Below are 25,306 nucleotides of genomic sequence, written 5' to 3'. Positions count from 1 at the left end.
ACTTTGAGACTGATTGGAATAGGAGGCCATGGTGCTCTTAAGACTGAATTAGAAAAGTCCAGAAACCAGGAAAGATTCGTCACCTATTTTCATTTTTTAATACTTCCTGCCAGTCTTTGCTCTCATAACTTAATAGCATCAAAGGGTTTTTCACGTAACATTAAACCCCACATTGTTTTCCTGGTCATATAATATTTAAAGTGATATAGTTAACTGATTGTGGGTCCACGGTGTTTGAAAACCCAAGGTCTGGACTTCCCTCTACTTGCTTCTTCTCTCACTTGGCTATTTCCTCAGGGCGAATTCCCACAAGTGGGGACAGCCTCACCATTGCTGTCACCACACATTGTGTCCAGTTGCTTTGGACAGGTCACACGTCTTCTGACACGGCAGCCTAGGAGACAAGTCGTTGCTCTGTAGTCTTGGCAAGTTGATGGAAAGTTGTTTGCTAAGTGAAACTAGCGTCATTAGTTTGCACTTGTGGTCATTAATGAAGTCAGTGTTTCCCCAGATGTTTGTTTGCTAGTTGTTTTTCTTTTTTGTTTCTTAAAACAATAGCATTATTGAGATCTAATTCACCCATATAAGTTATACAGCTGAACTTTTTTTTTTTTTTTTTTTTTTTTTTTGAGATAGGGTCTCATTTTGTTGCCCAGACTGACCTCAAACTCCTGGGCTCAAGTAATCCTCCCACCTCAGCCTCCTGAGTAGCTGGGACTATAGGGCCACACCACAGTGCCCAGCTCTCCGTGGTTTTCAATCTATTTTCAGAGTTGTATAAATGTCACCAGGATTGGAATTCCAGAACATTTTCATCATCCCCAAAAGAAACTCTGCCATCAGTAGTCACTCCCCATTTCCACCTATTCTCCTCGCCCTTACCAGATACTGAGCTGCTTTCTGCTCCTGTGGATTTGCATATTCCGGACATTTCCTAGCAATAGAAGCATACAGTATGTGATCTTTTATGATTGACTCCTGGCTTGGTGTACTATTCTCAAGGTGCATCCACATGCTGGCTGCGGGCCTGCGTCGGCACTTCCTTTCCTTTTATTACTAAATGGTCTGTTGTATGGATATACCACATGGCGTTTATTCATTCACCACTGGATAGGCTTTTGAATTATTTTTACTTTTTGGCTGGTAGAAATAATGCCACTGCAAATAGTCACATGCAAGTTCTTATAATGACAAATGTTCTCATTTTTCTTGAGTGTATTCCCAGGAGTGGAACTATTGGGTCACGTGGTAACTTATGTTTAACCTTGATATATTCTTTTTTGTCTCTTATACTTTGTGTTCAATATTTTCTTTTCTTTTTTGGGGGTGTAACTGGGGATTGAACCCAAGCTACCTCCCCAGCTCTTTTCTTTTAATTTTTTGAGATAGGGTCTCACTAAGTTACTGAGGCTGAGCTCAAACTTGAGATCCTCCTGCTTCAGCCTTCTGAGTTGCTGGGGTTACAGGTATGCACCACCATGCCTAGCTGTGTCCAAGTTTTGGAAGCAGTGTTTTCTTAAAATTTGAATGAACTAGATCATCAATATGTTAATTCTTACCATATTTGTTCTGCATGGTTTCCCATTCAGTAAACTTCCAGTTTTAAATTGCTTATAAATTTTGAATATAGTTGATCTGATTATCTTTTTTTATTACATTTTATGTTATTATTTTTAAAGCATGAATGTTGGGATAGCCCCCCTCAAGGATTTGAAAAAAATTTAACCATTTTCTATTTTGATTTTAAATCCTAAATCTGTTTGGGTTTTACTTTGGCATATGATATTAGATGTGACTCTAAATTATTTGCTCCCAAATTTTAATGCCACCTTAATATGATTGTCTCTTTCTTTTTCATATTTTGTACAAGCTTAGGTACTGTAGTAATTTCTGACCTCTCTGTGTTGTCCGGCTAATCTCATTTAATGAACATTTTCTGAGGGTAGGTTCAACACCTGAAGGATTAGTAATTACATACTACTTTTAGTTTTCTTACTTCTTTTCTCTTTATACTTCTGGATGAATTTTAGAATACTTTGTTGTGTTCAAGAAAGATCCTGTTGGGATTTGGTTGAATCTTTGTTAATTCCATACATTAATCGGAGTTATGTGCAGTCTCCTCTCACCTACAGGCCCCTTTCCATTTATTTCCATTTTGTCAAGACTTCATTTTACAGATGGCAGGAGGTCTGCTTTATTCCTAGAGCTTTCCTGTTTCCATTGCTGGGTGAGTAGGATCATTTTCAGTGTATTCGCACAGACAAGAGGCCTCCGTGGTCTTTTAATTCACTTACACAATCTGCCTTCTGTGTTCTGGAGGCTGCTGGACCCCATGGCCCTGGTGTGATAAGCCAGAGAGCATACCCCCTGCGTGGGGAGTGAGGGCTTCAGTAAAGGGCACCTGGGAACTCTGAAGCCAGGGAAGGGCTTCAGGTCAGTGTGGAAGTTCAGGGAAACTCCCAGAAGAGGTGACACCTGAGCGGAATCTCAAAGGTGGACAAGGACAGTAATATGGGATTATTGGCTATGCTACTGAAGCCTTCTGTAGAAATGAGTCGTTTTTTTTCATTTTTCTGAGAATATGAGAGGGTGGCTGAGGAATGATTTTTGTTTTTGCTGTTTTCTTTCTTTCTAATATAATCTTACATCTCTCTTATGCCTTTTTGCCAGAATTTCTAAAGTAGTGTTAAGAGAGAAATGTGATGGAAAATATCCTGATTTTTCTATCTGAAGGTGACTCCCTACTGTATCTCCACAGAGGCTGGTAATGCTTAAACACTTGCCAGGTTTCTCTCTGGAATTCAGAACACCCCGTGAGGCATAGGTGCTATCCTGCCATCCCCGTGAGGACAGTGAAGATCGGTGGGATCGGGGTGGCTGGACAGCTTGGCAAATGGCGAGGGGCCTCCAAGCAGACCTGGAGCCCCAGCCTGTTGGTCTGCATCCTTGGCGCCCTCAGGCTTCCTCATTCCTGGCCTCTGGGCTTTGCCAAGGAGAATGAGCCTGTTGAGGACACTTGTCGGCAGCCCTCTCGCAGCAAGTGTTTATCCACAGGACAAGTGTGGCTTAGCACTACCTGGCCGTGCGCCCGTCCGGGACCCCGTGTTGCAGGCTCTGTATGGGGAAGAGATTCAGTCCAAGGTGCTGGGGCTTCAGGCCAGATAAACCTTGACTAAGCCTTTCCTCTGTCCGCCTCTCGAGTCTCTTCCATCCTGCCCATGTAAAACCTAATGCTCACCCTGGCAGCCCTGACCCCTTAATGTTCTGGACTTTGCTCTGTGAGCAAACAGAAGACTGATGGGGCAGAGGGGAAGGAGCTGGACTGTAGGCTCAGGGGGATATGGGACTCAGCAGCAGCTCCAGCACTTGCTTCCCATGGGCTTTGGACAGCTCTGTAGACAAGAGGCTCGTTTCTCCTTCAGAAGGGTGAATGGTGGTATGTGCTCAGTGGATTCTGTGGGGTACTAATAAGATAGCTGTGTGTTCTCGTAGTGCCTAATACCCAGTGGGTTACTCTCCTGTTGCTTTTTCCCTAAATTTATGGTTAGCTTTGAAAATTCATTGATTCATTCATTTACTACATTTATCAAATACTCACCCTGCATCAGACACTGTGGTGGACACTGGGTGTATATTTAGTAAACTAAATAGATGTCACCCCTGACTGTGGGGCTGGTAGCATGGTGAAGGGAGAGAGCCAGGGATCTGGTAAAACAGAACAGAACAAAGCTTGGAAGAGTACAGTGAAGGAACAGGACAGGACGTCGTGGGATGTCGTGTGCAATAGGGGCAGGCCTATCTCACGCTGGTGGGCTAGGAAAGGCCCGTCTGAGGAAGAGTCAAGCCAACATCTGAGAGGTAAGAAAGAGCATAAGAATAGCGTGATCCAGATGGCGTCACAAAAGTTATGCAGGCTGCTCATGAACACAGAGGAGAAGTAGAAGAGTAAGACAAGCCTCCGTTAGGCGGCCATTGCAGAAATCCAGCATGGCGCAGTGGTAGTTTAGATGAGGTAATGGTGGTAGAAGTGGGCAGACAGACACGTTTGGGAAATAACCAGGAGGGATGTGGTACTGGTGAGATGCGAAGGAGAGTGGGCGTGAAGGGTGGCTGCTCAGCGTCCCGCCTGGCAGCGGGTTGAATGGTGGTCCCTTTATTAAGATGGGAAGGCAGTAGAACCTGAGCTCCTGGGGTCTTCGTCACACTCAAAGGTTTCCTGGGGGTGGCGTTTGGTGACTTTTGGCCCAGGAGGGAGATACCGATGAGAGGCCTTTGAAGGTGAGCCCCATCCCTGGGGTGCAGGTGTGCAGGCCCAGCCTGAGACCCAGGCTCGACCAGAGGAACCAACCTCCCTCCACACAGACACAGAACAAAAACAGTGCCAAGCAGTAACTACTGCAAAGGACCTCGGAGGAAGGGGTGTGAGCCTGGAGAGATGCCTCTGTGGCACACACACGGAAAGTGACTGAAAGACCTGACAGGAAGGAAGAGTTTATTTTGTGGCTCATGGTTTGGAGGTCTCAGTTCGTAAAAGGCCAGCTCCATCCCTCAGGGCTGGAGGTGAGGCAGAACATGATGGTGGAAGTATGTGGTAGAGGAAAGCAGCCAGGAACGTGCACCAGGAAGCAGAGATGAGAGCTCTGCACGACAAGGACTGAATATGGACCCCAGAGGCACGCCCCGGGGACCCTCCTCCACCAGCCACACCCTACTTCCTACAGTTTCCACCTAGTTGATCCCTATCAGGAATTTATGCAGTGATTTTGTTAAACCTGTTATAACCTCGTTATTTCATCTTTAAACTTTCTTGCATTGTCTCACAAGTGTGCTTTAGGGGCACACCTAATATCTCAACTGTAACTCCACACTCCACGGGAAGCAGGAACTATTAGTTCATTGCTGGAAGCATATGAAGTCTGCGATGCAATGCGGGTAACTACAGAAACAGCAAGACAGCCTCAGCTCAACGCTGACTACGCGGACTCAATCCCCCACACTGATAGCCCGGTGAAAGGAGGGTGCCTATTTTGGGGTATACATATTATTTATCTGTTTTTCTACATGCAGTGTCCAACATTAAATTTTTTAAAATTATAAGAAACACATGTGTGCAGCGCGCACACACACACACACACACACACACACACACACACGAACATGCATAACACACAGTTATGGTTTGGATATGAGGTGTTCCCCCAAAACTCTTGTGTTAATGCAGTCATAGAGGTGAAATAATTAGATCATGAGAGCAGTAACCTCATCAGTCCATCCTAGTTTGGATGAGTGTGGGTGGTAACTGTAGGCAGGTGGGGCATGGCTGGAGGAGGTGGGTCACTGGGGGCATGCCCTTGAAGGGTTCTTCTTCCCTACGGACCCCTCCGAGCCACCTACTGCCTGGCCACTGTGAGGCTAGCGGTGTGCTTCCTCCACACTTTTCTGCCATGGCCCAGAGCAATGGAGCTGGCCAGCCATGGTCTGAAGCTCTGAAACTGAGCCAAAATAAACATTTCTTCCTCTAAGTGGTTTTTTGTCATAGCAACAAAAATTTGACTAGCACACTGACACACATTCCCCAGGAATAAACAAATCACTATAAAGAAATAACGTTATTAACAAAATCAAATTCAGGAGTGATCTAGCTGTTGAAACTATCAGATTGGGACTTAAAAAAACTGTGGTTGATACACTAAAGAATTTGAGAGAAAGGTACACAATTTGTATAACACATGGCAGTTTCACTGGAGAAATGGAAACCATGAAAAAATTCAGTTGAAATCTAAGAGATAATAAAACTTGATATAATAAATGAAAAACTTTTTCAATGGGCTTATTAGAAGACTGGACACAGTTTAGAAAAACCTTCTTGTGTTGGAGATAAATTGAAATTATTCAAACAAACACAAAGATGAAAAAAGAAAATGGGGAAAATGGAAAAGAGAATTTAGAATATTTGGATAAATATCATATATGTTTGTGGAATCCCAAAAGTAGAAGAGAGAGGAACTGGAGCTGAAGAAATATTTGAAGAGAAAATGAAAAAAAAAAATTAAGTTATTGAAACACAGCAAAACTACATACACAGAATCTCATAGAACCTAAGCAGGATAAACACAAACATATGCATGGATACATCGTAGTCAAACTCTTGAAAGTGGAAGACAGAATCTTAAAGAGGCAACCAGTGGAGAGGGGGAACTTAAATACAAAGGAATGGAGTCCCACAAGCCAGGGACGTTGGAATGACACCTTTTATGTTAGTCAGGTTTCCATCACTGAATCAAAACAACTGAGAAAAACAACTTAAAAGGATGAACTATTTATTTTGGCTCATGGTTTCAGAGGTTTCAGTCCATGGTTGCTCAACCCAGCCGCTTTGGGCCTGCGGTGAGGCAGAACCTCATGGTGGAGAGCACAGGGAGCAAAAGCTGCCCACCTATTTGCAGCAGAGAGAGAAGGGCCAGCGTCCTCATACCCCGATTTCCTTCCAGTATGTTCCACCTCCTAAAAGTTTCCACCAACTTCAATAACGCCATCAGCTGGTCACCGAGCCTGAGTGCATAAGCCTTTGGGGGACACTTAAGATCCAAACTATAACACCTTTAAAGTACTAGAAAAAAAAATTAAAATGTTTTTCTAAAATTAGACAAAATAAGTTATTAAATGTAAATGGCCTAAATATTCCATTAAAAGGATAAATTAAAAGGATAGATTTGGGTTGGGGTTGTAGCTCAGTGGTAAAGCGCTTGCTTAGCATGCGTGAGGCCCTGGGTTTCATCCTCAGCACCATGGAAAAATAAATAAATAAAATAAAGGCATTGTGTCCATCCACAACTAAAATAAATACTTTTTTAAAAAAGGCATAGATTTTCAGATTGGATAGAAAAGCAGGATGTGACTATATACTATGTCCAAGAAAACCACTTTAAATATTGACATGTAAGAAGACAGATGATAAAAGTATATTGCATGCAAATAAAAATCAAGAGAAAGCTAAAATGTCTGTACTAAAATGTATACTTAGGAATAAGGACTATTACAGGAGACAAAGGGTGACATAACATAATGAAAAGGGCAAATTTGTCAACAGGACATTATAATCCTAAAAATGTGTGTAGTTGATAGTAGAGCTTTGAAATACATAAAAAATGCATAGAAGAATTTGTAACACTAAACGCTTATATTAGAAAGGAAGAAAATGTTCAAATCAATGATCTAAGTTCAGACTACTCAAGAAAGTAGAAAAGAAGAATAAATTAAAACCAAAGCAAGCAAAAGAAGGAACTAATAAAAGATTAAGACTAGAAATCAGTGAAACAGAAAACAATAGAGAAAAATTAGTGAAACCTCAAACTGATTTTTTTGAAAAGATCAATAAAACTCACAAATCTCTAACAAGACTGAATAAAAACAAAAGAAAGAAAACACAGATTACTAAGACCCAGAAATAATGAGACACTGCTACAGATCCTCACAGACATTGAAAGGCTTTAGGGGGAAATTAGGAACAGTTTTAGACCAATAAATTTGATCACATATAGAAAAACAGGCAAATTTCCTGAACAATTAAAATTACCAAAACTCACCCAAGCAGGAATAGCTATTCTCTCTCTCTCTTTTTTTTTTTTTTTTTTTTTGCAGTGCTCGGGATTGCAAGGCAAGCACTCTACCAACTGAGCTATCTCCCCAACCCAGCAGGAATAGCTATTCTGAACATCACTTTTATCCATTTTAAAAATTGAATTTGTAGTTTAAAAACCTTCTCATAAATAAGACTATTAGTCCACTTGATGAATTCCACTAGTGTTTAAGGAAGAAATGATACCAATAGCATGCAGATTTCCAGAAAATAGGAGGAAACACTTCCTCTAACTCATTTTATGAAAGTAGTATCTCTGAATATAGATGTGGGTACTTTCAACAAAACACGAGGAAATTGAACAATGTGATAGATACAAATGATGCTCAACTCTAGAATTTAGACTTTTAATTTTTCAGTGTTACAGTGTTCGGGAAGCAATACATGCTCATTAGAAACTGTGCTATGCTTGTTGAATTTTGATCTTTCCTGGACTAGGAATAAGCAGCCTGACACTGTCCCCCTGTACAGGCAGCTGTGGTGAGTGGCAGCTCTGAGCTGGACACGCAGTCAGGAAGGAATCTGCCACAAGAAGGAATCTGTCTTTCTGACACAGACATCCAATGAAGTGCGTGAGTCTTTCACATTTTAGCATAAAACAGGCTGTGTTGGTTGGGTTTGCCTCACCGTAGGCTCTTGGTGCACTGAGCATTTCTGAAGTGGACTAGGCTGTGTTAAGATGTTCAGTAGGTTACTTGTATCGAATGCATTTCCAAACTATGATGTTTTCAACTTAGTATGCGTTTTATTGGAATTTAATAGAGGAGTATCAGTAAAAAGGGTTACATGCCATAATCAAGAGATATTTAGGCAGTAAAGGTGGTTTAACTTCCAATAGTTAATGTGATTCAGCATATCAACATGTAAAAAAGGAAGATAGTGGAATGAGACAGACATCATTACCCTATGTATATGTACAAATGGTGTGAAACTATACTGCGTGCAACCATAGAAGTGAAAAGTTGTACCCCATTTGTGTATGATGAATCAAAATGCAGTCTGTAACAATAAAAGATAAAAAATAAATAAATATACATACAATAAAAAAGAAAGAAGTCACATGACCAACTTAATAGATGCAGAAAAAGCATTTGATAAAATTTAACACCCTTTCATGATTAAAAAAAAAAAAAAAAAAAGACACTCAACCAACTAGAAGTAGAAGGGAACTTCCCCATCCTGATGTGGGGCATTTATTAAAAAGTTCACATCTAACAATGTATTTAGTGGTGAAAGACTGGTTGCTTTCCATGTATTCAGGAACAAGACAGGATTTCTGCTCTTGTCACTTGTACTAACTACTGTACTAGGCTTTCTAACCAGAGCAGTTAGGCAAGAAAAAGAAAGAAAGGGTATCCTGACTGGAATGGAAGAAGTAAAATTCTCTTCATAGATGATATGATTTTGATAGAAAATCCTAAGAAACTCACACACAAAAAGCTGAACTAACCAGCAAGTTCAGCAAGGTTAGGATTCAAGGTCAATATATTGAAATCACTTGTTTCTGTGCACTAGCAATGAATAATCCAAGAAGAAAATCAAGAAAATAATTCTACCTATAATAGCATCAAAATGATAAAATTCATGGGAATAAATTTAACAAAATGTACCTAAAAACTAGAAGACATTGTTTAAAGAAATTAAGGAAGACCTAGATAAATGTTTATGGATTTAAATATTTTATTTATTAAAATGGTATCATTCGGGGCTGGGGCTGTGGCTTGGTAGTAGAATGCTTGCCTAGCATGTGTGAGGGCACCGGGTTGGATTCTCAGCATCACATATAAATAAGTGAATAAAATAAAAGGTCTGTCAACATCTAAAAAAAAAATTTTTTTTAAATGGTAGCACTCCCCAAACTGATCTACAAATTCAACCCAATCCCTCTCGAAATGTGAGCTGCCATTTTGCAAAAACTGACAATCTGGTTCAAAATTTTGCATGGAAATTCAGGTGACCCAGAACAGCCAAAACAGTCTTGGAACAGAAGAATAAAGTTGAAGGACTCCTACTTCCTGGCCTTTAAATACCACAGTTATCAAGACAGGGCACAGGGCTTGGGAAGCTCAGTGGCAGAGTGCTTGCCAACACAAGCAAGACCCTGATTCAGTCCCAGAACTGTGAAACCGAAACAAAAAACAAAAAATACCCCCACACAAGCAGTATTTTTGCAAAAGAAAACAACACCCCCACATATATATGGCCCACATGTTATTATGGTAATATAAAAATAGTAATATAACCAGTGTGGGAGCTGAAATATAAAACTAGTAATGAGATAAAAATGGAGGGTGGTAGGAGAAGGCAAAGTAGAAAATATGAACATATTGAATATATTAATTTCTCTACCAGTATCATGTGCTGATAGATACCGTATAAAGTTGAAATATGTAGGTAAAAACAGTGCTCTACTCTGTGTGCATGTATATATACACTCATGTGTATGTTCTTGCACATAATAAACAGAACAAATAACTTTACTGAGACTTTTAATGAACTATGTGAATAAAAATATTTTTCTGAAGTTGAGTGATTACTTTGGTTACACTTTAGTTTCTTCTTCCAAATTTAACTAAATTAAATATAATGCTTAAATTTAAAACTGGTATAAATAACATGATCTCTTTTTTAAAAAAAATTTTGTTTTGAAATTTCAGTGTTGACTTCCAAGTGACATAGCTTGGCTATTATCTGAGTCTGGAATTCAGAGAGAAGTTCTGGACTAGAGGTTAAATTTGGGAGTTGGCATCTTTTTCATGATTTTTGAAGCTGACTTTTGAAGCTCATAGGAATGGATGAGGTCATCCCAAGAGAGTTTTAAGAGAGAAAGGAAAAGATGGCGCCCTGTGCATCTCCAGCACTTAGCGCATGCCCCGGGGAGGAGGCCCCTGCAGTTAAGTGGAGACTCAGGTCCCAGAAGGGAGGAACGCTGGAGAGCAGCGCTAAGCCAAGGGCCTGCTGGAGGAGCAGGGCCTTTGATGCGATGCCGGCTGTGGTGCAGCTGCGAGGGCTGCCCACCTGATTTCCTCCTCAGTGCCTATCCATGTGGGCCTTCCACTTTTCTTTCCCCAAAGCTCACAGGTCAGGGAACCCGCAAATTGCTTCAGCGCCATTTGGAGAAAAATTTCAAGACCTCTCGCATATTTGGGGTTTGGCTAACAACTGGGTCTTTTGAAGTCCTGCTGCCTCCCAGCAAATGAAAGCAGCATGTTTGCAGATCCCTCTGTGGTTTTTATATGGCCACAAGTAGATTTTTCTTTGAGAAATGCTGGATTTGGCTAGTAAGTTATAAGACGGTAGCTGATATTTTGTCTACACTTCACTATGATTAGCTCAACTTGCGAGTCTTTGTGCTGGTTAGTTGGCAGTTTTTCTTTCAAGGCTAAAAATCACAACCTTTAGCCCCATTAAGTATTGAAAAGAGGCCAAGTTTGAGGAGAGAGGGAGCTCAGGTTTTTTTCTTTGCTCTCCCCATGGGAATAGCTTGTCGCCGCCCAGCCCACCGGCCGTAGTACTGCAGCCTGGCTCGGTTCCTTCTGCTTAGTTCCAGGCCAGGGCCAGTCCCAGCACCCCTCGGCCCTCGTGGAGCTCCTCGGGCTCCTGCGGCACTGGAGCTGCAGCCTGCTGGTGACCTTAGCCACTGATGGATGATGACTTTGTGCCCTTTGCTGGGACCTGCCTCTGTGTCACTCAGCCTGCCTGTCAGCGTCCTGGCGTTCAGCAGTGTCCCACCTCTAGTGCTTCTCCTGGCACTGTCCACTCAGCAGCGCCCCTCCCTCCTCCGCTCTCAGGCCAGGAGGGCCATGCGCGCTGCTCCCCGCCCCGCAGAAGTCATGCTCTCTGCTCTCCTGGCGCTGGCTCTGTGCACGGCGCCCTGTGCTGATCCTGTGGAAGGAGGTTGGGTCTCGAGCGGAAGCGTGCACTGGAGCCAGGGTTGCAGGACGCAGGTGTGGATGTGCATCTGATTAGCTTTCCCATTTTCTCCCCTTCTAGGTGATACTCACTAACATCCAAAACAGGAGTCCTAAGCCCGGCCCTGCTCCCCACGATCAAGAACTAGGTTTTTTCCTAGAAACAGGACTTCAGAGAGCCCATGTCCTCTATTTCAAAAATGGGTAAGCGTTCTTCATTTTTTCAATCCACTTCCTAAAGAAGGAAAGTAGAAAGACTTTTAATGCTGTCTCCAGTTTAGTTACTATAATGAAGCAACTTTAAATATGAACTATAATTGGAATATTTTTGAAAAAGAAAGAGCACTGGCTCTTGTCTCCTCTCCACCTGGCTCTCTTGCTTTCCTGTGAGATTTGAAGGTGGGGGAAGGGAGGAAGGAGAGCACCTATTGACTGAGCCACAAGTTGGGAAAACCAAGCCCAGGCGGGTGGGTCTCATGGGGCTGCATTTTGGTGGCCTTCTTCCCTGTGAGAGGCACTGCACAGGCCTCCCCAGGTTGTCGAGGAAAACCTTAACACACTGGAAACCCAGGTACTTTCAACGACCTTTCAATGACTTATCAGTTCAGAGGGTTGGATTGCCAAATCCTAGCAGGCCTTGAGCAGGTGGATGTGTCTGTACTGCTTTCGAAATGGGCGGATGAGCCCAAGTGGGCGCGAGCCCTCTAATGCGTTGGTGTGTTTCCCTGGTGTGTTGCTTTTGTGAGACCCTGCTGTTTCTGTTCCACGTCTCTTCAGTTGTCCCTTGTTTTGACATTGTGCTGCAGGATAGATGTGCATGGAGACCAACAGTAGGTATCTGTTCCTCTGCGGCTCCTCCAGCTTTGCATGGGAGGCCCCCTGGGGCTGGCCCCCTTCCTCTAGGAGTAGTAGTCCAATCGCGCTTTAATTAGCAGAGGGGATGCAAGTCCCAGCTTCTGGAAAAATGAACAGCAGAGCTGCTCTCTCTTCATTTTTAGAGCTTCAAACCTTGGGGTGTAGCTCGCAGCAGTAGGATTCCATCTGCCTGGCAGCCAGAGCTGCGAGCATCCATTTGCATCTGTTGAGAATAAATGCTTATTTTCCAAATCCTATTTCACTGTCAGGGAGGAAAGGCCTGCTTTGCTCCAAAGGCCGTGGGCTCAGCTCAGCAAGGCCCATGGAAGGTTAGGATCAACACTCCAAGGTTTGCAGTGGCTTGGTGGCTTTGGCACAAAAATGCTCTGAAGTTTGATCTCATCTGCTGCTGACTGAGATCTCTGAGGAATGGCGCATGTCCTCTAGACTGAGACTCTGTTGTCTTTGTTGTTGTAAATAGAGGGGGAGGGGAGGGAACATGGAATGTCTTTCTAATGATCTGTTTCTTCTCCCATTTCACAAAAAAAATGGTGCTGGTCACAGAGGAACCCTCAACCCTGCTCTCCTCTAGCCTGTGTGTGTGTGTTGATATGGAAACCCACAGATAGGAATCAATTCCTTGGGGGCTCCCAGTGGGGCTGAACCAACACCTTCTATTGAAAACGCTTTCTATGAGATTGCGCAGGTTGGGCCAGATAAGTTTCTTTTATCTTTGAAGCCTGTTCTTTGGGGAGGAAGAAGAAGGACTGCTGGGCTCTGACCTCAGCCCCTAAAAGGCTGGCTGCCCTCTGGAATCCAATTAAAATACAATCATGAGAGGTTTGCACTTGAGGATGGATTATATGCTGTGGGTTGCTTCCTGACTTACTTCTCATTTTATTTAACTGTACCCGAGTTCATTGGTGTGGCCATGGGGGCCTGCTCACTTTGTCAGTCTTTTCTTCGTCGTCCTCTTGCTTTTCTCACAGGGCTCTAAGGACCAGGGACTCTCCAAGGTCCCTGCCAGCTGCAGGGTTCTGGAGGCTAGGGTGGGCAGCACTAGTGGGAGATTACTCTTGGGTGGGTGAAGGTGGGGCTGGTGCTGAGACCACAAAATGTGGAATGAAGTCCAACAGTGCTTTAATTAGCAGAGGGGGGGGGGGTTATGACCTGCCAAGGCCCGTCAGCTGCCTGACTCACACCAGTGGGTTATTTAGGGCCCAAGGGCCACACAGGGGGTCATTGGTCAGTAGATGCCACAGGAGAACAGAGGGAGCTGCTGTCTCTCAGCCCAGGGCTTCCCACCCTTCCATCTTCTGATGTATTTGCTCCTTATTATCTCAGTCTGTTTTTGTTTTTCTGGGCTTTTCCTCTATGTGCCTGCAAGGATGGTGGACCGGACTGACTTTCTTTTTTTTTTTTTTTTTTTCTTTTTTTGTGGTGCTGGGAATTGAACCCGTGGCCTTGTGCTTACAAGGCAAGCACTTTACCAACTGAGCTATCTCCCCAGCCCCGGACTGACTTTCAGTGGTAGGAAAATGTGGGATAGAAGAGTCTGCAATAAGAGGTGGGAATAGGAAAACTACATCTTATTTCTTCAGCAGTGAATTAAACACATGCTCGGCTTCTGGGCTGTCTTTCCCAAGGTCTCGTTGGGCTATGCAGTGAATCTTACTTTTCTGACTCTCCCATCTTTTCCTGGAGTGACCACCAAACTGGTGACCTTGGGCATCCTGAAAACCCCACGCCAGGACAGTTCCTGGGCCCCTCCCGTGCCTCCGATCTCAGGCTGCTCTTACGCCTGCAGGTCCTTCCGCTCTGTCCTCACTGTCCTCGCCGTGGCTCCGGCTCTCTGCTCTCCACTGCACCCTGCGAACCTGGACTCTTGAGTTGCGTCTCCGCGATTTCACAGGAGTCCAGACTCAGGTGTGTGATTGGCGGCAGGTCACACAGTGCCCTGGGTCCAGGTTTCTGACCTTGGTCCTTTCACTGCTGTGCTCCGAGGGGGGTTGTGAGGAGCACTTGACCTCCAGGTCTGGACCCTGCAGCAGCCTTTGCCAGGGTGGTTTCTGCTCAGGCTTTTCCTTGAGTCTCACCTGCAGCATGTCACAGCACGTTTTTTTATCCCCACCCCCCTGTCCTCCCTCTCCCTCTCTTCCCTTCCCGCACCCCGTCCCCCGGCTGCCATCTAGGCCTGTACCAAGCTTGGCCTCTGGCCCCAAGAGACCCTGGGATGGTCCGATTTGGAATGCACCCACCTCTATTGCATATCTCTTTCTCTTATCCCTCTGGGTGGCAGCAAAAGCCTGTCAAGGATGAAAACAATCTTGTTGAGTCTCCACAGAGGTGGAACCAGGGAGCTCTGGCCCTGGGCCAGGACCCTGCTTCCGAGGGTTCTCTGAATTTCCTCACCCTGGCAGGCTTTTGTGTGCTCAGGCCAGACCTGGACTTGGAACAACCTGTTTGCTTGGAACAACCTCAGTTTTCTTATCTGTGAAGTGGGGCTAATGCCACCGCTGTACAGAGCTATGGTGAGGAGCAAGTAAGCAAAGGCTGGTGGAGCACGCGGTGAAGCAGGGCAAACGGCAGATGGCAAACTGTGACTTCCAGTGCTGGTGGTGTCCTGCCAGTTTCCCAGCTGAAAATGGGCTCAGAGAAAAGTCAGATTCCAGCTGAAGTGGAAGGTCACAAGGGCAGGTATCGCGCACTTGATTGTTGGGCCTCCCACTGCCAGGGCTTGGAGGCCGGGTGCTTATCTGCAGTAATAGCTGGTGGGACATGTGGGACAGTTAGCTTGGTTAATGCCTGGTCACCAGCGACCTGGAAGCTTCCGAGGAAGTCGGCAGGCCTATAGGTCCATCTGTGGCAGGACTGGGGTCCTCAGTGGGCAGCTCACCAGTGGCTGAGTATTGGCCTCACCCCTGTTGCCTTCAGCCTCCCAGGGAGAAGAAAAGTGACTCCCCACTTGACCTGCTGGGGAGGCTTGGTCTTGGGGTGTCACTCATTTGCTGCATTTGTCTTAGGAATATTTAACCACCCTTTGTGAAGGGCATCTCAGGTAACATGGCTTCTTGTCAGCCATGTGCCATGTACTGGGTGAGCAGAATAGTGCACTGCGTGTCCCCTGCCCAGGGAGGGTGGACATGCATCGAAGCAAGGAGATGTGCCTGTTGCTTGCTAGGGCATAGCACTGAGTTCTGAGAGAGGGCGGTGAGTTGGGTAGGATGGGTCAGATTGGAGGTTCCCTGAGGGGCTTGTGCCGAGCCAGGGGATGGAGTGTGAGGAAGGGCTTTGGGTTCTGTTCTTAAGGTCAGACACAGACCACCGACACCTCTGTGCATTGGCTGTCAAAAGTTTTTAATCTTCCCAAATAATCTTGTTAACCTTTGTCACCATTCACTCTGCTTAATTCAACTGAGGCTTGGCAGAAAAATGGGCCACAAGCGTGTGTCCTGCAGGCTGCTGAGGAGGCGTGCCTCTGGGGTCCATCATCTCAGACTGATGTGGCAGATGTGGCAGACAGGCTCCCACAGTCTGGAGTGTGATTGTGGAGACCTTCACGGGGAGGGTGTGGCCAGGAAGCGAGGCTCAGAGCAGCATGTCTCCAGGCACCTGTCCTTCGCCTTCTGGAGCCAGGTCACCCTCCTCTTGCAGCAGTAAGACGCGCTTACTTCTTCAGCCGCATGTGACTTTCAATATTCTGAGTCCAGTGCAGAGAAGGTGGGCAGTTTACATGCAGCAGGTGTTGAACTTGACAGTGTTCAGGAGAGACAGATGGAAAAGGAAGGGGCTCTGCCCCGGGAACAGCAGGAGAAGAGGGGAGAAACGTGAGCGTGTGTGACTTCAAAGGAAAGAGCTCCTCTGAGTGGGAGGTCCCCGCCCGCTTGTCCAGGCCTTCAGCAGGGCCCCTGTCCTGCCCCGGGAGGGTGGATCGTATGCCACTAGCACCGGCCCCAGTTTAGGTAGTTGGGATACAGTGGAGAAGAAGAAAGCAAAGTCCCTGCCTTGGAGTTCAAGGAATAAAGAATCGCAGAGAATAGAATCAAAGCAAGCAGTATTAGGGGTTTGTTCACGTCGTGACAGGGAAAGTCCAGGTTGCCACAGAAGCAAACAGGAGGGCTGCCAAGCTGGAAATGCCCTCGTGGTTTGGGAAAGGAAATAAAGATTTGGAGAAATAGGCTTGAACTGGTGTAGGCACAGATAGACTCGGGAAGCCGGGTATTCTGAGTGGCGGGAGGAGGGGGCTAGCACTGCACTGGAACCTGTGTGTATCCTGCAGGGTGTCTGGGGACAAGTCTGGCTGGAGGGAGTGCACATAGGAATTCGGGGATCTTAAGTGAACCTCTCGGCACAGGACTGGCCTGCGCGGGGTTTGGGCCTCATTCAGTGAGTATTCGTTGGGTTCTGCTGTGTGCTAGGTGCTACGCTCAGTCCCAGCACACGCTGGTGAATGTGAGAGTCGCGGCTCAGGGCTGGGTCTAGTGAGGCAAGCAAACCCAGGTGTGGGATTATAATAGTGCTGAGAAATGAGTCGGTGCAGTGAAAGCAAATGGCTGGGGACTTCTGCTCAGACAGCACGGCCAGACCAGGGGACACTGAGATGAGGCCAAGACCTGAGAAATGAGGGGCTGCCCAGGCCACGGGCCATGGAGTAGTATTCCAAGAAGAGGGCCCAGAAGGTGCTCAGGTCCTGAGCCAGGAGAGAACTTTCAAGAAGCTGAATGGAAGCTGAGCACAGGGCCACACACTGTGATCCCAGCTCTCAGGAGGCTGAGGCAGGAGGATCACAAATTTAAAGCCAGCCTGGGCAACTTAGCAAGACCCTGCCTCAAAATAAAAAGGGCCAAGGTCGTAGCTCAGTGGGAGATCATTTGGCTAGCATGTACAGGGGCCTGGGATCAGTCCCTGGTACTGCAAAAAAAGAAAAGAAAAAAGAAGGAATGGGAAAAGCAGTCCAGCAGTGAAGCATGACCCAAAGGGGAGACTCATGCTCGTTTCACTGACCCCGAAAGGCCAGGCAGCATACAGCAAGGCAATTGTCCAAAGAAAAATCCCCAAGTCTAGCACAAAGGGGAGGTGATAACTGGTGGGCAAGACCTTGCTGCCCACTGCAGAGGTGGCCCCTGTAGTGGAGGCTGGGTACAGCGGGTAGACTGAGGTGTGTGCTAGAACTCAGAGCAAGAGGAGCAGCTGGTGGCGGCTGTGCCGGCAGAGGTGAGGGGAAGGGAGAGACCACAGCAGTTTTAGTTAAAGCCGTTGGTTAGATGGGGCGGGGCAAGGAGAGACTCAGATTTGGAAAATGGGAAGTCAGACATTTGCCTTTGGACAGGTTATGGAGATGCCTGTGCGACATCTGAGTGGAAGTGTCCGCGGGGGGGACGCAGGAGCAGAGGCCTGGGGACCAGATGAGCTCAGTGAGGTAGAGCTCAGAGGGCAGAGGGTAGAGACAGAAGAGACTCCCAGGGCTGGCCAGGGCTGGCCTGGAGACCTGCAGGAGCTGGACGTTGGAAGGGCGGAGAGCCAGGTGGGGCACGAGCCGAGAAGGACGCGGTCACTGTGCAGAATGTGGCGGAGGTGCTAGCACAGAAGCCCTGAGTGTGGACACGGGCATGGAGAACTCACGTTGCTGTGACCGAGGAGGAGGCCCGAGGAGCAGGTCAGGAGTGGCAGCAGCATGTGGTGGCCGCTCTCCCTACGTGCACTTCCCTCCCGTTTCCTTTTCCAAGGTGGAGCGATGGGAGGTTGGACGCCAGGCTGAGGTGGAGGCTCCCTTCTCCAGGTGCGGAGAAGCTGTTAGGTCACGAGGTGGGGAGTGGGAAGGCCGAGGGCAGAGCGGTTCATTTGGCAAGAAGGTAGGGCCACCAGGCTCAGGTCCCCTGTTGCAGGGGACTTGGCTCATTTTACGTGGCGTCATGACCACGGGCTGCATTCTGACCCCCGAGGCACCAGGTGGGAGAGTGGAAGACGGGAGGAGAGGAGGAGTGTGTGGGAGGAGCTGCACAAGGGGCTTCTGTGGAGCAGGGGTGGGGAGGCCTCCCACCGCCTGCCAGCCAGGGCCACCTGGGGACGCCCGCGTCACTCACGCACTCAGGGGTCTGCCAGACGTGACTAGCCTTGCTCACTGCTCAGCATGTCACGTGAGTCATTTGCTACAAGGGGGACTTTTCATAATAGTGGAACTGACAGTGGGTAACGATCCTGAAGACCCTGGGGCCTTTGTTTAGAGAGCATTTATTTATTTCAGTCGCTGCTCTTTATGGATGGGATCCGGAAAAGTCGCCTTGAGCAGCCGGCCCTGTGAACATCCACTGAGACCCTCACTCGTGACCAGGCCCAGCCACTGCCTTTGTGGAGCTTACTCAGGCTCACACACTGGGTGGCTGCAGAGCCACCGTAATGAGCGCACCCAACAGGTACCCTCCTCACACAAATGGAGTCAGAGTAGTGCAGCTTGAAGGCTTCGGTTACACTAGGAAGTAAGGGCTTTTTAAAGGTGGTCTAGGTGCAGTTGTTCTTGTCATAAAAAGTGTCAGTTAATCCGTTTTTTTAAATGCGGACTGTCTGGCTCTCCGCTCCAGCCACCACGAAGGCGTGGAAACAAAGGAATATCTATTTTAATGATGAAAACTCCAAGACCACTTTGCTCTGTGATGAACTGTGGGGGACAGGCCACTGCTTTAGGACTTCATGAGCAGGAGAATCCGTGCTTCTGGAGAGGTCTGTCGGCGTTCACCCAGGTGGGTGCAGCCCTGCTGGCCTGTCTCTGACTTCAAGATGGGGGAGGGATTGTAGGCTCCACAGGGCGGAAGAGCGTAGTGAACTAACTGGCAATGTAATTGCATCTCATTGAGGCCCTTCCGCACGTGGTTTTGCCCAGCTGTCTGCTGCCCCTGCGAAGGCAGGCTGAAATTCCTTCACCCGCCTTTGAGAAACTAGAATTCCCTGGAAGACCAACTAGCGGACGGTAGTGCTTTTCAGTTTTGATGAGGTTTGAGGAGAGGGAGAGGTGCTTTACTTGTTTGCATACTCATTCACTTATTTATTTGTCAAATATTTATGTGGTAGGAACTAGGATGGGGATGGCCAGTGATCCCTGTGGAATTTCAGTTCAGCAGGAATTTAATCATAAATGGTCTAGGCCTTTCTGGAAAGGGGAAAGGGACAAAGCTGTTTTTTTCCCTACCTTACCTTTTCACTTTGCAGCTTTTCCTGTTAAAAAGCTGGCTATATGATATAGCGCCTAGAAGCAGAGCTAGCTTGTCTTTAGCATTTTCTAATACCTCTTGTTATAACCGGGCGTGGTTCCCCTGGGAGCGCAGGTGTGGGGTGCTGTCGCATGGCGGTGTGCGCAGGCCAGCTCTAGCGCGTGCTTGGGCTGGGAGTGGCCCGAAGAACAGGCTGCGGGAGCGGCCGTGTGGTCTGAGGATGCTGCCGCTGCGCGTGGCTCCAGATGATGCCTTGTGACTTCTGCTTGTCCTGTGGTGGCTTACCAGCTCCTCTCCTGTGCCAGGCATTCTTCCGGTGCTGGGACAAGATGGCGAACAGCCGTACATAGATCTTGCCCGCAGAGAAGAGTCAGATCCCAGTCCTCAACATGGAAGCACATCCTAAGAGGGTCACAGTGCTGAGGGGGAAAGGTGCCATTTCCCAGAGTCCATTTTTAAATAAGTTGAATAGATTTGGTGGTTATTGGAGATTTTCTTGAAGAAGTGGTGGAACAGAACCCGGAGATGCTCCATGACTGGCAGCTGACTAGCTGAGGGAGGTAGGGCAGGGGCGTGGGGTGATCGAGGACCCTCGCAGACGTCGTGTCCAACCACACCATCCTTTACTTGGCATTTAACTATCAGTAGATTCTCCGCCCAGGGGTTTCCTCGGGTCCTGTTCTCAGGAACGGCATAGGCCACACTTGGCACCCTCGCTTCCTGGAAGTCGAAGGGAGATGTGTAAGATGTGTCCTTCTAGAAGGATGCAGAGCAGCACCGTAAGGGCAGTGCCGGGCTTGTCTCCACGTGAGCGTGCTATTAGCACTCCATTTAGCCCAGGGCTCTTCTCTGTCCCTCTTACCTCAGGTGAACAGCACAAGGCACAAGGTTCACCTCGAGAAGGTGCCGTATCTGCCCTGTCATAACGTTTCAGTCTCCCGAGGTCTATCCTTGGTCTTAAGAGTGACCACACTCAATGGAACCCAGAACTGCTGTCCCCAGGAGGTTTCCACAGTTCCTCCAAGTCCGGATGCAGATTATCAATCAGGGGTCATTTGTACCATAAGCAGTTACCTAGTAACATAAATGATATTTTATCTTTAGTAGGTTAGGGAAAGAGAGTTAGAAAGTAAACCAAAGGTCAAACTCTCTAGAAGAAGAGGAAGAAATTTGTTAAAACATTGTCCACATTTTTTTTTTCTTTTTAAATTTGCTTATGTCTGTCTTCCATCTGTTCACTAGAACAGAAATTCCACTTGAATAGAAATTTTTGTCTGTTTTGTGTGGGGACCTATCTGTATCTTTTTTTTCTTTCTTTCTTTCTTCTTTGTTTTGTTTTTTGTTTTTTCTTCCCAGTGCCAAATATTGAACGCATGGTCTTGAACATGCTTGGCAATCGCTCTATCATTGAGCTACATTTCAATGTTTTAAATTTTAAGATAGGGCCTTGCTAAGTTGTCCAGGCTGCCCTCAAACTTACAATCCTCCTGTCTCAGCCTCCCAGGTAGCCGGGATTCCAGGCGTGCACCATGGCTCAGCTCAGACCTGTTCCCTTAGACAGTGCCTGGTTGTACGTGAATGGCTTCATGAGTTCCGTGCTTCTCGTTTTCCATGGAGGTGGCTCTGGCTCATAGATGCCTGCCAGACACTTGTGTATTTTCTTTGAAATCATTACCGTAGCATGCCTGCATTGAGGGCTGGCGGTGCTGAGTGCTACGCTGAGTGACAGGGGCCTGAGGATGGACAAGATGGCCCGGGCTGGCTTTGTGGAACTTACTGCTCCTGCCGTTGCTTCTCGGAAGTTGACAGGGAGATGCGTAAGAACATCCGGTTCTTCCTGGGCATGGTCTCACTCTGTTCAAGGAGGATAGACAGTGTCCAGTGTCAAAAAGTTTCCCTGAGCCCAGCAAGAAATGTTTTCTGGGAAGAGGGCAGGGACTCTGCTTCCTGCCCTGCCTCTGAGATTGGGGGTGTTTGCAAGGACACCAGCTCTCTTATAATTCTTCAAGAAGGCCCTGATAGAACCTTTTATTCTGGGGAGTTCCCAGCATGGGGGAATTTTGGCACTTGTTGGCCTCCTTACTTAAGTCTAAGCCTACATCTTGATGGGATTCCGGAGTTCCCACAGCAGGAGCGTTTCCATGGCTTCGTTGCTGAGAACATTTGTTCCCACAGCCTCCCAGCACTGAGTGTTTTTAAGACAGCAAGGGTGCGTCTCCTCCAGTTGAAGCCTCACAGGGTGAAGTTGGACACAGAAGCACGAGAGTGTTTTGTGTGGCCTTTGTGTGCACCCTTAGGTAGACCGTTGAAATGACACCTGTGTTGGGAAAGAGGAATTCATATCCTGTCTGGGCAAGAAGGAAGCAATGGTACCCTCTCCGAACCTGTTGGTCTGGGGAGCTGTCTTCGTAACAGTGCCACCTGTGCAGAGCCCGTCTAGATATCCCCGTGCAGAAGGCTGGTGGGGGAAGGAGGGCAGCCTGTAGCGCCCCTGTTCTGCCTTTTAGCAGAGCTCACTGACCTGCTTTTCCCCTTCCCTGGCTTAGGTGTCAAGTGCATTCATGTTTAGCAAGAAGGTGGGATCGGGGTGAGGCCCCAACTTTTTTCAAGGAATATTCTGAACCTATTTTTAAAAAAAATCATTATCTTTCTTTCCATTCTTGTATGGCAGAGATATTTTTAGTGAATGCTCAGAGAAAATTCCTGAGAGAAATTGAGCTAAAGCCCAGAACATGAGCTCTTGGAAGAATTTCTGACTCTTCTTAGGCATTACTAGAACCTTCTATTGAAAAATGAGAGGGACGGAATATATTTTCTTACATGTGCCTACCTTTGTATTTGTATGGTGCTACCTGCCATAGCTTTGCCCACAAGAAGGAAGCCTGTAATATAACTGTTCTCATAGTGAACTCCTGCATTAAATTATAGTTTTTCAAAAGTAATGAATTAGTTTTTCAATCGACATTTGGTTGTTCCCCCTTCTTCTCTATTTTAGGTTTAAATTTTTACTTTGCATTCACAAGTGCCTTTGGCGGCACTTCTCTAGGTTTGGCACGGACACCCTGTACCTTTCTTCTGCTAGCCCGTCTTCCTTCTGCCTCCCTTTGGCATGATTTGCATCCTCTCTGCCTCTGCTGGCTGGCCTATAGTCCTGGTAGCTGGACTTCCCGGCTAAGTAGCATCAGAAGGAGCAAATCCCTGCATATGGGAAACAAGCAGTTAAAATGCCAGGAAGAGACTGAGCTGTGTTTCTTCTGAAGAATACCCAGAAAAACTCATTAACTGGACTTAGTGAAACCTGAATTACAGGGTTTTTTTTTTTTTTTAAAGATGCAATTATTTTTTGTTACGGTTTGGATGGGAGGTGTCCCCCTAAAATCCTGTGTTAATGCAGGAATATTCAGAGGTGAAATGATTGGATTGTGGGAGCTGTATCTAATCAGTCTATCCAAGTTTGAATGGACTGACTGGGTGGTAACTAGAGGCAGATGGGGCATGACTGGAGGACAGGGGTCACTGGGGGTGTGCCTGGAAAGAGTCATCTTCTCTGCAGCCCTGTCCCCGTCTCCCTGCTTCCTGGCCACCATGAATGAAGCAGTGCTTCTCTCCCGTGCCCTTGCACCATGATGATCTGTCTCACCTTGGCCCAGAGTAATGGAATTGGTCAACCGTGGACCAAGTCTCTGAAACCATGAGCCAAAATAAATTTTCCCTCCTTTAAGTTGTTCTTGTTAGGTATTTTGGTCACAGCAGTCAAAGGCTTTAAGGCACATTTTGGGCTAGAAAAACAAACAAACCAAAAAAACAAAAACCAGAAAACCCGAACTATCTACTCAGTTCCATGAATGTTGATTGGAAACCCACTGGGTAAGCTCTGGAGATATAAGATGAATAGGAAGTGATCTCTAAGCATACGGGGAAGATAAGGATGTTAATGAAAAATCCCAGCGCCCCTGGGAAGGTACTGTAACCAAGTGCTGGGGGCAGGGAGAGGAGGAAGCAGCTCACTGCATGGTGAGCGCATCAGGTTTCTCAGAAGAACTGATGTCTGAACGTGGTCTTTGAAGGAGGGGGAGGCTTACCTCTGATGGAGACCTTGGGGGAGGAGGAGGAGGGCAGAGGTCACGGCTGAATGTGGTCTCCCAGGCAGATCTTTCTGTGCTTGGGAGAGGCAGCGTTGTCTAGCACTGACTCTGGACCCACCTGCCTGAGTCTGAATCCTCGCTCTTCTCAGTGTGTCACAGGTGAGTTACCTCACCCCTCCATTTTAGTTTCTTCATCTGAAGCTGGTGATTGTAATAGTAGTACCCACTTCATAGGGCGACTGGGTGGACTGTTAGTAATGACGATGTTTTAAACAATGTCTGGCGCATATGAAGCACTCTAGAAAGGTTTTATAGATGAATAACTAAAACACTGCAGAGTGGAGGGTTTGTCGGCACCTGTAGAGGAAAAGGCAAGAATTGGCAACTGAGAAATCTGGGCGGATGGCAGTGACAGTGGCAGTGTAGTTTGGGGTCTTCTCATATATCTACATAGAAAAGACAGTAATGCGGTTGCAAAACCCGAACCCTAAAAGCCGTGAACAACATTTACAACAAAACTAGATGCCAGCCAGGCAGGGTGGCGCATGCCTGTGAACCCCAAGACTCAGGAGACTGAGGCAGGAGGATCACAAGTTCAGAGCCAGCCTCAGCAACGTAGCGAGACCCTATCTCAAAATAAAAAATTAAAAGGGCTGTTCATGTGGGGATGTGGCTCAGTGGTTATATGCTCCTGAGTTCAATCCTCAGTACCCTTCCCCCTGCAAACAAAAAACAAAAAAACCCAAAAACCAAAAGACTAGATGGCAGGCATCCTCATGAGCCTCAAAATGAGGAAGCAGTAAGACCCCCCACCCCCGCTGCCCCCGCCAAGAATAAGTGTTAACTGGAAAGCTGCTCCGGCCAGCAACCTGAGCCTAGGAGCTTAAAGTGAGGGGTTCTGAGATACAGTGAGGCCGAAGCAGGCTGGCTCTTCAGAAGACTTGAAAGTACCCCACTAGGGCCCTTTTGGGGGACTGGGTCCCACCATGAGGAGAAACTGCTGAAAGTAGAAAGAAAATTGACCAATTGACCAAGAAGTGGCAGACAAAAGAACAGGAAGGCAGAGAAGGGGTCGTCGTAAAGCAAACTGCTTATGTTGTAGCATCTTCGTCTAGGTGTAGTTTACGACCCATTACAGTTACCCAAAATCTACGTGTCATAGTGCAGTTCAGTTGTTGCAAATAAATGTAATCAGCTGTGCAACCATCTCCGCCACGCAGGCTTAGAACATCTCCAGCATCCCTCGTGCCTCCTTCCAGTCAGCCTCCGCTCCACTTCTAGCCCCAGGCAACCACTTATGTGCTACCTGTCTCTAAAGATTTGCCTTTTCTAGAAATTTTGCATGAATATAACCAAGAATAAGTAGGCCAGTGTGTCTCACTTCCTTCACTTAACATAGTGACACTGAGGTCCCCGGGTGGCATGTGTCAGCAGGTCGTCCTTTTTGTTGCTGAGTGGCTGGCTTCTCGTGCTGTGGACAAACTTCATCCCACTCACCGGCCACTCACTCCCGGGCCCCCGTGAAGAATGCTCTGTGCACATTCAGGTGCCAGTCTTCCTCTAGACGTGCTTTCATCCCCTTGCGTAGGTTCATAGGAGTTGAATTGTGGG

The 25,306-nt window shown here is 46.9% G+C and overlaps 1 protein-coding gene across 6 annotated transcripts in view; it reads left to right on the top strand.

The window, feature by feature from the left end:
* The window catches only part of Ttc7b (tetratricopeptide repeat domain 7B), a 232,194-nt gene that overhangs the window by 63,678 nt on the left and 143,210 nt on the right, over positions 1 to 25,306 (top strand). For 4 of the 6 annotated variants that reach the window (XM_047541992.1, XM_047541995.1, XM_047541993.1 and 1 more), the window contains exon 5: positions 11,633 to 11,754. In XM_047541992.1, coding sequence (XP_047397948.1) covers positions 11,633 to 11,754 — 122 coding nt within the window. Of the gene's footprint in view, positions 1 to 11,632; positions 11,755 to 12,356; positions 12,381 to 25,306 lie in introns of all 6 variants that reach the window. The other 2 variants (XM_047541994.1, XM_047541996.1) reach the window with 1 other exon arrangement.

The sequence above is a fragment of the Sciurus carolinensis genome, chromosome 2, assembly GCF_902686445.1.
Source record: "Sciurus carolinensis chromosome 2, mSciCar1.2, whole genome shotgun sequence".
NCBI classification, from domain to species: Eukaryota; Metazoa; Chordata; class Mammalia; order Rodentia; family Sciuridae; genus Sciurus; species Sciurus carolinensis.
The sequence above is the reverse complement of the archived record's forward strand: the minus strand, read 5'-3'. Positions and strand labels throughout refer to the sequence as shown.